This window comes from Haemaphysalis longicornis, unplaced genomic scaffold (genome assembly GCF_048455015.1).
Source record: "Haemaphysalis longicornis isolate Haplotype H1 unplaced genomic scaffold, Haemaphysalis longicornis Haplotype H1 scaffold_234, whole genome shotgun sequence".
NCBI lineage: Eukaryota > Metazoa > Arthropoda > Arachnida > Ixodida > Ixodidae > Haemaphysalis > Haemaphysalis longicornis.
In genome coordinates this window covers 186,779-201,773 of record NW_027526307.1, presented here as the reverse complement: position 1 = coordinate 201,773, position 14,995 = coordinate 186,779, and the positions used below count along the sequence as shown (strand labels likewise).

Genomic DNA, 14,995 nt, shown 5'->3' with positions numbered 1-14,995 from the left:
GACGACCTCACAAAACACAGTATTTGGTGGGAGAATCAAAATTTTAACCGAATTGATTAATTTCTTTGTGAACAAACTATCCTTTGCTGCCAGACAAGAGCTGGGGGCAATATAAATGTCAGATCTTTGGAATAAAAAAAATTGTATTTTGTCTTCACGGCTCATTTAAACTTCCATCACTTCCCCCAATTTCTGCCCTTGCGCCCCTGCTTACCTCCCCCTTCTGGTATAAATTCTAATTCGGCATTGTACTTTTCCAACGTCCCACTCTCTTGCCTACTTTTCTTCCACCACCACTTCAGCCGCCTCTTCGTGGCGTCTATGGCCCTGACGTTGAGGCTCCCCTCACACCGAATCCCGAAGCCTCCGTTAACGACGATTCCCCCTTGGTCCCGCCGCGGTCGTATCTGTGTGCAGTCTATGACAATATGCTCTACCGTCCCCGGATCCCTGCCGCAGCATACATAAGTTTCGTCCTGCTGCCTATAGTTAGGCGTGTATGCCCGTGTTCTCAAACACCCCGCATGTGCTTCAACAAGCAATGCGCTGCCTGGCGTATTCCCATAGAACCTTCCTTCCTGATTTTTAGCTTCTCTGTTCTATAGGTCTCCAGGGTTTTTTTGTCCCTTCAATTCTTTGTACCCAATTAGTCATCTCTGCTGCTTTTAACTTTTTTTCGACTGTTGTGCATACCACACCTTCCCGTACCAAATTTCCGTACCACTTGGTTAGCTGTCTGATCCTCCGTCTCCACCACGTGTCCATGCTCGTCATATTGCAGCGAATCATGCATTGGGTTTGTTTATTTGTGTTTTACTTTTACCGCCCGGCGGCGCCGGTCTGTGTTATCTCTGTGCCAAGGGAACGCGTGTTCCATTCTTTCTTTTTGTGCCGCATGTGTTATCTGTTCTGATAGGGAGAGCATTCCGATCTAACGTGAGCAGCCCGGAATAATCTTCTTGGATCTACAATGTTCTCGATGCGAATGGACGGTTCGAGAACCACGCGCGCCGAAAGATAAAAAGCCTGCAGAGCAGACGCCGGGCTATTTCGATTCTGCGACGCTCGCGGACTCAAGTCACTTTGTTGACCGCTGCTTCGCCGCCCCTGTTCTCTTTTGAGTTGTTAGGGGAGCACAAGTTCGCTCCAATAAACTTGTTTCTCCTTCAAGACAACTGCGCCGTCCTTGGCTTCGTGACAATATACCGCTACTTAAACACTCATGCGGCCCATTTTTTCTCCTCCATGTCACGCAGTCTCTCCTCAATTTTTTTCAGGGGTTGGGCCGCCTTCTATTGACTACTTTCTGCATCAGCGCCAGCCTAATATAAAAACTTGTCAAGAGAGAGTGCCCTAGCTTCTTTGGGGAATCACTGTTCCACACTTGGCAGCTTTCACGTACAGTGAAACTGATTTAATTTTTTCTAAATTGATTTTTACTGTTCTGTGTTCTCGTTAGTAATTCTACGCAATATTTCTGTTAATAAGGGTAGTTGGTATATCTTAGGTCGGTTTGGAAATGAAGCCTTAACTATACCCTGGAACTGCCCATAGAATAAAGGTGAACATTACTTCACAAAAGAAGTTCAAATACCCTGTGTATAATGACTACGGTGGTTGGAACGCGAACCATTCTGCGCGCGAAATCAAATGGCGGAGTGTCACGGTCAAAGCCCCTTCAATCAAATTCAAAGTGTAAACGAACAAAGTGCAAACCGCCTGAGAGTCGAAGTCCTATAGTCAACGGTTAAAGTGCAGACCACCTTAGAGTCAAAGTGCAAGAGCCAAGGATCGAAGTGCAGTCTGCCCGTCAGTGAAAGTCCTAACACGAGTCAAAGTGCAAGAGCGAAAGATCAAAGTCTAATCTGTCCGTCAGTCAAAGTCCTAACACAGACGACAGCAAGTGAATCCTTCACGAGAAACATCAGAACCCCTCCCGAGTCGTCGTTCAAAATTCAAACTCCCAATGTCCGAAGCCAAAGTTCACCTTAACTCAGCCAAAGTCCAAAGCAAACGCCCGCGCAAGAAAGGCAAAGGAAATGCTGAGGGACCCTATTTATTTTCCATGATGGCGCAATCCGGTCGACCGCGGCTTGATAATACGAGGGAGCCAAGTTCGATTCCAACCACAGGAAGAGGATTTTCTTGTTTTATCATCATCTTCTTCTTCATGTGGCCTCCCATTTTGCAAATTCGGTTTTTATGCAGTGCATTCGCATGGCTGCGGCCGTGTTCCCCTTCTCCGGAATTTCAGGTCTTGATCCATAGCTTTTTGACAACATAGAAAGCAGTCCGATGTTTGTCCACGTACAAAATGTGCAGCTACTTGCCAGTAAACGATACTGGAAGCCGAAGCCCATGTACCAAAGTCTCTGGGCTTCTGCTAACTGGAGGGGTAAACCAAAACTTTGCTCGTTGTCTAGCCTGCTGAGCCGTTGGTGTTTACCCCAAGTGCACTATTGAGCGAAAGGACCTGGAGGCTGCACTGCTACGCTTGGACACTCGCCCTCTACCCTAAAAAAGGTTTTGGGCGGACGCGCGCAGACAGTCGTTAAAAAGTTCCGAAAAGTTTGATCTCTCGCTCTCTTACCCTCTAAAAGCGCTAAGCATAAATATAAGGAAACATCCATGAAGAGGCGCCGCCAAATTTTACACCACTAACCTGTAAGAATATATATATATATATATATATATATATATATATATATATATATATATATATATATAGTATAAGTAAAGAGTCGGATACACAGCAAGAACAATAACAAACAATGTTTACTTACGTAGCGGCAATGGGACTTGCCTTCATCAGAGTAAAGTTACATGATTATGGTGTCGCAAACATTGAACACATTTCTTATATAGGTTTGCATAAAACTGTAAGAAGGAATGGAAAATGTTTCGCAAATGGAGAGTGTGCATACAGTCAGGCTACGCCTACGTTACAACATCAACCAACAAACAAAAAAAAAAAAAAAAAAGGGGGGGGGGAGCAAGAGAGAGAAAAAGGGGTCGTGTTAACAATGCAGCGTTCAAGGTTGCACCATGACGGGTCAACGTATGCCGCGCGGGTTGCAAGTTCAGACAATGGGGGAAAATGGTCAACCGCGGTTTGTAAAGAAAGGGAAGAGTATACAGCAAGGTATTCAGTGGCTGGGGAGACTGGTTCTAGGGAAAGCGAAGATGGGTGTGCCCCCCGCGGATGAAGAGAATAGATAGGGTGCACAAAAGAGCATTTCACAGAAGCTAGCAATCGAACAGGAAATAGGTAGGGTCACAAAAGGTTAAACATGAATAGATCACAAAGAGTTAAACATTCTTAAGTGGTGGTGGGAACGAGGCCTCCTTCTCCCGGACAAATGGCATTGTTGAGCCGCATTAAGCTAACAAAGCTGCTGTATTAGGAGAGTTTCTGCGAATTCTGATGGCAAACTCGAGGGTAGGAATAATGAACATAGTTATCAAAATTATGAAGCCGCTAAGTTTATTCGAGGGATAAGCACGTTAATTTTCCGTAACTTTCATTAATTCCAAGTGTGGCTGACCCAAACTTATAAATGAGATAAGATTCCCGAACCTCGCGGTCGTGGTGCGTTTTGAAGGCGGATTCTAAAATCGTTGCTTTAAGATGATCAAATGCATGCCCGGGACTGTTCACATGTCTTGACAGGGGCAAATAAGGGCAGCTTTTTGCATGAGAGCGGTGATTATTGAACCGTATTCGGAAGGGCGTTTCAGTTTGGCCGATATATTGTTGCCTACAAACAGTGCACTCTAGAAGATATACGACATTAGCGGAGTCACAGTTAAAGTTACCTTTTATATTTACGTAGTAGTCTGAAGCCGTGCTGGTGGCGCGCTGTGTAGTGGTCATGTGTGGGCATACTTTACATCGGGGTTTATTGCAGGGCATGCAGCCAGTAGTTGCTGGTCGGTTGATACGAGAGTTAGTAAGAAAGTCCCCTAAATTCTTATTACGCCGGTAGACAACGCGTGGTGGTTCGGGGAATATGCTTTTTAAGCGGTCACTTTGCATTAGGATATTGTGATGTTTTTTTAGCACGGTTGACACTCTTGGAGCGGAGGATGAGTGGGTTAAAACTAAGTTAGTTTGCGGGTTCCCGTTCGGGGCTTTTTTCTTACAGATTTCGTTACGGTCTAATTGGTTGGCTCGCACAATAGCGTCGTCGATAACTTTTTCCGGGTATTTTTTATTCAGGAGGGAGGTCTTGAGTTCTCGACAGTTTGAGTCAAAGTCGGCTTGGTTTGAGCAAATTCTCCTAAAATCGGTGGGCTTGGCTGTAAGGTATTGCTGTCTTGCAGTGTCTGACATGGCTACTTCGGAAGTGCAAATACTGCCGCGTGTCTGTCGGTTTTCTATACAGTTTAGTTTGAAGCCGACCTTGGAAGGTAGTAACGGTGACGTCCAGAAAGTTTACACTGTGTTCCGAATAGGAATGAGCAAGGGAAATACTAGGATGGGCTAGATTAAATGCCTCAATGAAGGTGAGGAGTTCCGCCTCACCGTGTTGCCAAATCATGAATATGTCATCAATATACCTTTTATAGTACATTGGCTTTAAATTTTGGGTGTCAAGAAAGTTTGATTCGAGGTGAGCCATAAAGATATTAGCGTAGTTAGGTCCGATTCGAGTTCCCATTGACGTTTTGACGTTCCGCTGACTTGCACGTAATGAACTCCGTCGAACTCAAAATTGTTAAGTTCAAGAATAAGCCTAAGGAATGTTTGGAGAGCAGAAGAATCGATAGGTTTGTCGCACGATGACTGCTCATACGCAAGGGATACAGCGGCGATGCCATCTTCATGGGGGATGTTAGTATACAGTGACGCAACATCAAGGGTGACTAGAAGGCAGTTATCAGGAATTTCAATTTTTGAGATGTCTGAGAGAAAGTCATTGGTATCCTTAATGAAGGAGGGAAAGCTGGGCGGAATGTCGCAAATGAGATTATCCACATAGCGCGAGAGGTTTTCGGTAACAGTGCCAATGCCAGAAACAATGGGGCGCCCTGGGTTGTTCACCTTGTGAATCTTTGGGAGAAGATAGAATTTACCGGCTACTGGGCTTAAGGGGATCAGGGAACGAGCCGTGGTTTCATTTATTGTTTTATTTTTAACAAGCTCAGCAAGTTTATCTTTGACAATTTGCTTATAATCTTGAGTGGGATCATTGGGTAGTGCTTTATAGAACGTCGATACTGATAGTTGCTTATTGGCCTCGTTAACATAGTCGGTTTTGTCAAGGATTACGATTGCGCCTCCCTTGTCGGCAGGTTTAATAATTATGTCGGGACAGCTTGCGAGTTCCTCTAGGGCTTTCTTTTCGTTGGTAGTCATGTTGTGGCGGAAAGAATTTTGTGTTTGGTATGCTTTTCGCACATCGCGTTGGACAGCTTTGATGTACATGTCGAGGCAACTATCACGCTGTGTGGGAGGGGTCCAGTGCTTATAGCTAGGTAGGGTTCTGCGGGCTTCTTCCGTCGCGGGGTGATCGTAGAAGTATTCTCGTAGCCTCATGTTTCTGGCGAAGTTATCTAAGTCCTTAAAAAGTTGAAATTCATCAAAACCACCAGTAGCCGGGCAAAAGTTTAGGCCCTTTGACAAGACGTTCATCTGAGCTGGGGAGAGGGTTATGCTTGAAAGGTTCATTACATTCCCGGTAAGGTTTTCTTTTGTGACGGCAGGCGAGGGAAAAATATTAGTACAGTGGTTTAACTGAACTGTTTGGGGTGCAGTAGTCGAAGCATTTATTACAGTCGTAGTGACATTATCGGCCGTATTGTCAGAGTTGGGGCAGTTACTAGTGCCGGAGCTTGTTAGGTTCTTACGCATGTGGCCAGTGTTAGAAATCTTATCTCGGTTAAACTTTCGGGCTTTTGTTCGGGATATGGCGGAGGCCGTCTTAGACTCGTAGTTGCTTAAAAGGTTCAACTCTCTTTTGCTTAGTCCCTGACTAAGTAGTTCCTCTTTCTTTCGGAGAGAATGGGCCGTAGTTTCGTAGTGATTGAGGATTATTTCAGTTAATTGTAAAGATGCTTTATCGAGTACCTGTTTCCACTTATTCATGTTGGACGGGGAGAGTTCGGTAGTAGCAGGTTTTATTCTAATCTTAAGACCCCTGGGAGCGACCGCGGCAGTCCTTGCACAGTACTTGACTGCCGCGGTCGCTCCCAGGGGTCTTAGGATTAGAATAAAACCTGCTACTACCGAACTCTCCCCGTCCAACATGAATAAGTGGAAACAGGTACTCGATAAAGCATCTTTACAATTAACTGAAATAATCCTCAATCACTACGAAACTACGGCCCATTCTCTCCGAAAGAAAGAGGAACTACTTAGTCAGGGACTAAGCAAAAGAGAGTTGAACCTTTTAAGCAACTACGAGTCTAAGACGGCCTCCGCCATATCCCGAACAAAAGCCCGAAAGTTTAACCGAGATAAGATTTCTAACACTGGCCACATGCGTAAGAACCTAACAAGCTCCGGCACTAGTAACTGCCCCAACTCTGACAATACGGCCGATAATGTCACTACGACTGTAATAAATGCTTCGACTACTGCACCCCAAACAGTTCAGTTAAACCACTGTACTAATATTTTTCCCTCGCCTGCCGTCACAAAAGAAAACCTTACCGGGAATGTAATGAACCTTTCAAGCATAACCCTCTCCCCAGCTCAGATGAACGTCTTGTCAAAGGGCCTAAACTTTTGCCCGGCTACTGGTGGTTTTGATGAATTTCAACTTTTTAAGGACTTAGATAACTTCGCCAGAAACATGAGGCTACGAGAATACTTCTACGATCACCCCGCGACGGAAGAAGCCCGCAGAACCCTACCTAGCTATAAGCACTGGACCCCTCCCACACAGCGTGATAGTTGCCTCGACATGTACATCAAAGCTGTCCAACGCGATGTGCGAAAAGCATACCAAACACAAAATTCTTTCCGCCACAACATGACTACCAACGAAAAGAAAGCCCTAGAGGAACTCGCAAGCTGTCCCGACATAATTATTAAACCTGCCGACAAGGGAGGCGCAATCGTAATCCTTGACAAAACCGACTATGTTAACGAGGCCAATAAGCAACTATCAGTATCGACGTTCTATAAAGCACTACCCAATGATCCCACTCAAGATTATAAGCAAATTGTCAAAGATAAACTTGCTGAGCTTGTTAAAAATAAAACAATAAATGAAACCACGGCTCGTTCCCTGATCCCCTTAAGCCCAGTAGCCGGTAAATTCTATCTTCTCCCAAAGATTCACAAGGTGAACAACCCAGGGCGCCCCATTGTTTCTGGCATTGGCACTGTTACCGAAAACCTCTCGCGCTATGTGGATAATCTCATTTGCGACATTCCGCCCAGCTTTCCCTCCTTCATTAAGGATACCAATGACTTTCTCTCAGACATCTCAAAAATTGAAATTCCTGATAACTGCCTTCTAGTCACCCTTGATGTTGCGTCACTGTATACTAACATCCCCCATGAAGATGGCATCGCCGCTGTATCCCTTGCGTATGAGCAGTCATCGTGCGACAAACCTATCGATTCTTCTGCTCTCCAAACATTCCTTAGGCTTATTCTTGAACTTAACAATTTTGAGTTCGACGGAGTTCATTACGTGCAAGTCAGCGGAACGTCAAAACGTCAATGGGAACTCGAATCGGACCTAACTACGCTAATATCTTTATGGCTCACCTCGAATCAAACTTTCTTGACACCCAAAATTTAAAGCCAATGTACTATAAAAGGTATATTGATGACATATTCATGATTTGGCAACACGGTGAGGCGGAACTCCTCACCTTCATTGAGGCATTTAATCTAGCCCATCCTAGTATTTCCCTTGCTCATTCCTATTCGGAACACAGTGTAAACTTTCTGGACGTCACCGTTACTACCTTCCAAGGTCGGCTTCAAACTAAACTGTATAGAAAACCGACAGACACGCGGCAGTATTTGCACTTCCGAAGTAGCCATGTCAGACACTGCAAGACAGCAATACCTTACAGCCAAGCCCACCGATTTTAGGAGAATTTGCTCAAACCAAGCCGACTTTGACTCAAACTGTCGAGAACTCAAGACCTCCCTCCTGAATAAAAAATACCCGGAAAAAGTTATCGACGACGCTATTGTGCGAGCCAACCAATTAGACCGTAACGAAATCTGTAAGAAAAAAGCCCCGAACGGGAACCCGCAAACTAACTTAGTTTTAACCCACTCATCCTCCGCTCCAAGAGTGTCAACCGTGCTAAAAAAACATCACAATATCCTAATGCAAAGTGACCGCTTAAAAAGCATATTCCCCGAACCACCACGCGTTGTCTACCGGCGTAATAAGAATTTAGGGGACTTTCTTACTAACTCTCGTATCAACCGACCAGCAACTACTGGCTGCATGCCCTGCAATAAACCCCGATGTAAAGTATGCCCACACATGACCACTACACAGCGCGCCACCAGCACGGCTTCAGACTACTACGTAAATATAAAAGGTAACTTTAACTGTGACTCCGCTAATGTCGTATATCTTCTAGAGTGCACTGTTTGTAGGCAACAATATATCGGCCAAACTGAAACGCCCTTCCGAATACGGTTCAATAATCACCGCTCTCATGCAAAAAGCTGCCCTTATTTGCCCCTGTCAAGACATGTGAACAGTCCCGGGCATGCATTTGATCATCTTAAAGCAACGATTTTAGAATCCGCCTTCAAAACGCACCACGACCGCGAGGTTCGGGAATCTTATCTCATTTATAAGTTTGGGTCAGCCACACTTGGAATTAATGAAAGTTACGGAAAATTAACGTGCTTATCCCTCGAATAAACTTAGCGGCTTCATAATTTTGATAACTATGTTCATTATTCCTACCCTCGAGTTTGCCATCAGAATTCGCAGAAACTCTCCTAATACAGCAGCTTTGTTAGCTTAATGCGGCTCAACAATGCCATTTGTCCGGGAGAAGGAGGCCTCGTTCCCACCACCACTTAAGAATGTTTAACTCTTTGTGATCTATTCATGTTTAACCTTTTGTGACCCTACCTATTTCCTGTTCGATTGCTAGCTTCTGTGAAATGCTCTTTTGTGCACCCTATCTATTCTCTTCATCCGCGGGGGGCACACCCATCTTCGCTTTCCCTAGAACCAGTCTCCCCAGCCACTGAATACCTTGCTGTATACTCTTCCCTTTCTTTACAAACCGCGGTTGACCATTTTCCCCCATTGTCTGAACTTGCAACCCGCGCGGCATACGTTGACCCGTCATGGTGCAACCTTGAACGCTGCATTGTTAACACGACCCCTTTTTCTCTCTCTTGCTCCCCCCCCCCTTTTTTTTTTTTTTTTTGTTTGTTGGTTGATGTTGTAACGTAGGCGTAGCCTGACTGTATGCACACTCTCCATTTGCGAAACATTTTCCATTCCTTCTTACAGTTTTATGCAAACCTATATAAGAAATGTGTTCAATGTTTGCGACACCATAATCATGTAACTTTACTCTGATGAAGGCAAGTCCCATTGCCGCTACGTAAGTAAACATTGTTTGTTATTGTTCTTGCTGTGTATCCGACTCTTTACTTATACTATTTCTGCGCGCTTTGTGAGTTTATCTTTCTCTAGATTTATATATATATATATATATATATATATATATATATATATATATATATATATATATATATATATATATATATATATTATCCAAATGGTCAGCTGGTTCAGATTTTTGGCTATACCAAAAATTTCATTAGAATTACTCAATAATATTGTACACTTACGCCATCCTCAGTACGGGTTCTCGAAAAAAGGACACAAACCAGAAATAGGAAGAAATGCAAATATTCAAAGCGTGATAAAGCCCCCAATAATTAACATAGAAGGACAGACTAAAGAGGATTACAGTAGGAGAACAATGGTGAAGTTAAATGCACTAGTGAATGCTTTCAGATGTGCTCTTTTTAGTCACCCTCGGCCATGACGTCAGGCAGCCTACACTTTCCCTTAAGGCCGAAGTACCAACAAATCCTGTCAACAAATGAAAACGTATTTATTTTGTTTCTAAACACTGTTCTGTATAAGACACCGGAAGTCCGGCGATTACTTTCAGTGAGCTGCATCATACGAGGATCAGATGTATCACAAAACTTCTGCCAGGTGACAGTCATATAACAGGGCTACTTATTTTTTAGCTTAAAAGTAAGTTTAGTGATCCTAACCACGGTCATTCTAACTTGTTGCCACGGTGTGTTTTCAGCGGCAACAGCCAGTGGACCGTGGTTGACTACAATTTGTTCAAGCCACGAATGAAGAGACTGCCCCCAAATTTTGTGTGGTATCACGAAGAGCTGCCGTAAGTACACCTTCAGACCGAAATGTATATTACGTCACGTCTCGCAAGATCATTCATTGCGTCGCAATGACCTTGAGCCACCAGAGCGTGCGCAAGCGGGGCAGGTGTGACTTCAAGCCACGAGATCCGCTGCGGAGAGGCTTCGCACTGCACTCGCTCTGGGCTCCGCCTCAGTGGTACCGCGTTACCAGGCGAATGTTTCACGGCTGCTTGCCATGGTTGGCAAGCCGCCGCCAGAGCAAAAGTGTCGCAGGCATGACGCAGATTTTGTGACACACTGCGTGCAGAGTTTTCGCGAAACCCACCAAAGAGATGTTTCTCTCGCGAGGTTGCAAGCGTTTTTGCTGTTCCAGGGAAATGCATTTGAGCCTAATACGCTTACTCTTTAGAACAAATGTCATCATGCATGCTCTTTCATGATGCTACGTCCTTTCAGCGGACTTAATATTGCCACGGGACAGATGGGCAATGCCCCATGGCGCCATAGCCCGGCGTCGAACACGACGAGGAAAAAGGCGTAAATATATCGTTCATATAGTGTAAATAGTGTAAAAATACTGTGAATTGATCTAAAATAGTGTAAATAGATTGACGTCGGCCACCCTCACCCGTTCTTTTTTTCCGGAGCTTAGTTAAACACTCACCCTTTCCATTTTCCGGAGCTCAGTTAAAATCCACCGGTCAATGGCGATACCTGCTGGTGACAATCAGTGGCGAAAACTCGATGTTGGTTTGCTCGGCTTAGCTGCGATGCCGGTCTTAATTACTGTGCCTTTCAGAGTTGTTGCGACGGTTGGTGGAGGGTGGGAAGGGGTTTTCGTGCCAGAACACTCCCTTAACTGGTGCATGCCGAAAAATGGCATTGTTCGGGCGTCCAGCGCAGTCTTTGTACCCTTTTTTTTTAACACGACAGTGGTTTATTCCCGGATACACCAAGATTTCGGTGACGTGATATCTGTCACACAACTGACGCCATTACAAAGAACTAAGCAGCCTGTAAAGGATGCACCCCTGAACAAAGGGTATTCTTACGGGGAAGCAACCTTTAGTACTAAACAGTACGTATACTTAGGGTTGTTCATTTTTAGGTTTATATTTTAACACGAAAGTGTTTTGTCCCGGTATACACCAAGATGTCGCTGACATCATATCATATCCGTCGCGAAAATGACGCCAGTACACCTTTTCCTAAGCGACCCACCAGCAGGACGTCGCTCGCCAAGCACACCCACAAGACAGCCACCGACCCGCCTATAATGTTCAGTTGCAGATTTCGCGGCACATTTCACTTTCGCGCTTTACCAATTCTTATGACAGAGGAATCAACCACAGTTTTTTATATTTTCCCAGTGGCGTATAACCCCCCGCAAAATATATTTTTGGCTACGTCACTGGTGTCTTTGATCGGGGCAATGCGGACGGAGTGGTTTCAAGCACTCAAATGACGAAGTATACTGGCCGGGGTTGGGGGTTACATAACTCCTACGGTAAAAAATCGCAGATTTTACTGGTGGGAGAGAAGCCGATGGCGGGAGCACAATGACGATCCTGCAAAAGTGGTGAAATGCAGTTATTGCAGCAGTAGTCAGGGCTGTTATAGCTACCGTATGATCGTTTTCGAAGTGCAATAGCCACGGAACGTGCGTCATGTTCATGTAGGCACCTACTGTGTGTTCTCACTAGCTTGTTCGCTCGCTTTCTCCAACCTTGGAGCACCTCTCCAAATCAGGTCAGAGTTCGAGCACGGTAACGTGCGTTTCTTTTATTATTACTATTGGGCCATTTTGCCACAGGGAATCAGAAACCCGAAGATACTAATTTCAAGACAAGATTTAGGTACGACACGGGAAGAAAGAGAAAAAATGCGCGCCACTCCAGTCTACCCTGTGAAGGTGATTGGAAAGCGCAGCTGTAAACGACATCCACAATGATTACCTATGCTACATCACTTGAATTCACAGACGTGGCTCTACAAAATATGAAACCAGAGAAAATTAGAAGCCCTGAACCACAGCCTTTATTCTTTCCAGGAGATATTCTTTGCAAAAGTTAAATCAATGCTTGATTCATGGACGCTGGTTGGTTGAGTTGTATTAGTGAAGCACATGATGGAAGCGCTTTTTTTATAAATTAAAGGAAGCTGAAACCAAGTATTACACGATCTCACTTCTCCGTTTCTGCCGCCCCCGACGGAGGTGACGAGATCGGTGGCACAGGCGGGAGAGAAGTGATACTATGCAGTGCGTTGGTTTGAGATTCCTTGAATTTTATGAACTCCTAGAGCTCACTCAAGGCGCGCACACGGCCGTTACAAGTGCCGTTGGCGGAACGAACAGCGGCGCGAGAGGTCGCGTGATGCTATCACATGGCATTCAGCGAGGACGCAGGGGGTAAATGCACAGATGTTCTCGGTGAGTGCACAATCTGTCTCCTGCGTTTCCGCGTGGGCTCGTAGGTGAATCAGTAGGACAACGGGCTTTTACTCCCTTTCTCCATTCGGTCCAGGTTCGATTCCTGGCAGTGTCAGTAAATTCTTTTATTGGTTCGCGGGAGTTTGCTGTTCACACAAACGGCCGCGACAGAACCGTTGGGTAAAGAGGTAAAAAGCTTCGCTTTAAAACGGCATCTCTCGGCTGACTTTCGACGGGAAGATTGATTGTTGTGAGTTGATAATCAGATTTAACGCACCGACGCTTCAGAGGCGATCAGGCCGGCCGCAGAAGATGGCTCCGAAATATTTTGACCACCTGGGGATCTTTAACGTGCTCCTAAATCTCGAACACATGGGCATTTTTACTTTTCGCCTCTATTAGAAAAGCGGCCACCGCGGCCGAAAAACCAGTCCGCGTGCTTGTGTTCAGCAGCACGACGCCTTAGCCTTTGAGCCACCGCGACAGGTACAACAGGAAGCTATAGAGTCCAGTTTCACAAATGAAGTAGGAGAGTTTCTTTAACAATGGAACACTCTGTGTGATCGGACGGAGGTGCAGATGAATACCTTCAAAACATGGCACACCATCCGCTGCCTAGTAAACACAGACGGAAAACGCGTTACTCAGTGTAACAACCTACTGAGTATTCTACACGAGTATCAAGGTACGTCCACCGATGAATATCAGGAGGGTGGCCTAAGCGATGTCCTGTGGCCCCCATGTGTCCAGCTAGGGCTGGTTGGAGCCCTGAGACGTCTCTAGCAATTATCTGATGTCACCTCTGAAACAGGGCAGGGCAGTATGGGCGGATCAAAGACTTGACTATACGGCTAGAAGTTAATATTCTCAATGTAGCTCACTTTTTCAATACCGAAGCTATCCTTGGTCGAGGCTTTCATGGAACAAAATGTGGTAACGCGGTCGCAGTGATGTGGAAAGGGCATAGCCTAGCGAGGAAGACAGCAAGCGCCAAAGAACACCGGTAGCGAGTAAAATTTTACTTGAACGAGACGCTTATAGAAACAAAGCCTTTATAAGCAACACAATCTAAGTTTGCAAAATGACGCTGACCTGCCCACACACATAGTACCAGAAGAGGCTAGTCTTGAAAATATAGGCTCACTACTTCGGCACATGTGGGAGGCCAAACACAGTATCAAGAAGCGGCTCCGCACGCAGGGGCATAACCGCTCCTTGAGCAGGAGACTCGCTAGACTCACCAAGGAAATCGAAAGCACGCCGCGTACCTCATCAATCAACAATGGAACACTCTGTGTGATCGGACGGAGGTGCAGATGAATACCTTCAAAACATGGCACACCATCCGCTGCCTAGTAAACACAGACGGAAAACGCGTTACTCATTGTAACAACCTACTGAGTATTCTACACGAGCATCAAGGAGATTAAACCGCATTACTGCAAAAACTGTGGGATCTCTACATTCATACTGCCCCCTGAGAACCAGCTACATGAACAAATATGTGGGACACGGGAAACCTTCCCCCCCGTGGAAAAGCGCCCTGATTAAGCTCATTCCCAAACCTGGAAAGGCTCTAAAGTTAGAGAACTTGACGCCTATTTCCCTGACCTCTTGCCTCAGGAAGCTGATGGAGCATGTGGTTTTGACCCGTCTTAACCGCCACATGGACACACATCTACTTTTCCCGCACACCATGGTGGGTCACAGGTCTTCACTATCAACGCAAGACGTACTGTTACAAGTTCAACATCACACATCCCGGGCGTGCCACCACTTGATTCTCGAGCCATAATGGGGCTTGACTTGACTAAAGCCTTTGACTGTGTGACCCACAGTGCCAATCTTCATAATCTCAGTGACTTAAATGTGGGCAACAAGGCGAACAACTACATCGCCGACTTTCTGTCCCGAAGTATCGCCCAAATAACGGTACGGGACCTCAAATCTGACCGTATAAGTCTGGGTAGCCGTGGCACCCCACAGGGGTCGATCTTATCGCCATTTTTATTTATGTGGCCATGAATAAATTCTCTGCCCTACTACAACAAATCCCGGACGTGCATCACAGCCTCTACGCTTATGATATAACAATATGGACCGCAGGAGGCAGGGACGGATACATTCAAGAAAGGCTACAAGAGCCTGCCACGATTGTTGAAAACTATGTCTCCTCACGCGGACTCGCGTGTTCGCATCAGTAGTCAGAG

General features: G+C 45.5%; 1 protein-coding gene across 4 annotated transcripts in view; it reads left to right on the top strand.

The window, feature by feature from the left end:
* LOC144172563 (putative phospholipase B-like 2) overlaps positions 1 to 14,995 on the top strand; it is a 103,997-nt gene that overhangs the window by 50,330 nt on the left and 38,672 nt on the right. For 3 of the 4 annotated variants that reach the window (XM_077701230.1, XM_077701231.1, XM_077701232.1), the window contains exon 8: positions 10,279 to 10,374. The exons of the other annotated variant lie outside the window; for it this stretch is intronic. In XM_077701230.1, the coding sequence (XP_077557356.1) occupies positions 10,279 to 10,374 (96 nt within the window). The remainder of the gene's footprint in view (positions 1 to 10,278; positions 10,375 to 14,995) is intronic. 4 annotated transcript variants of the gene reach the window in all.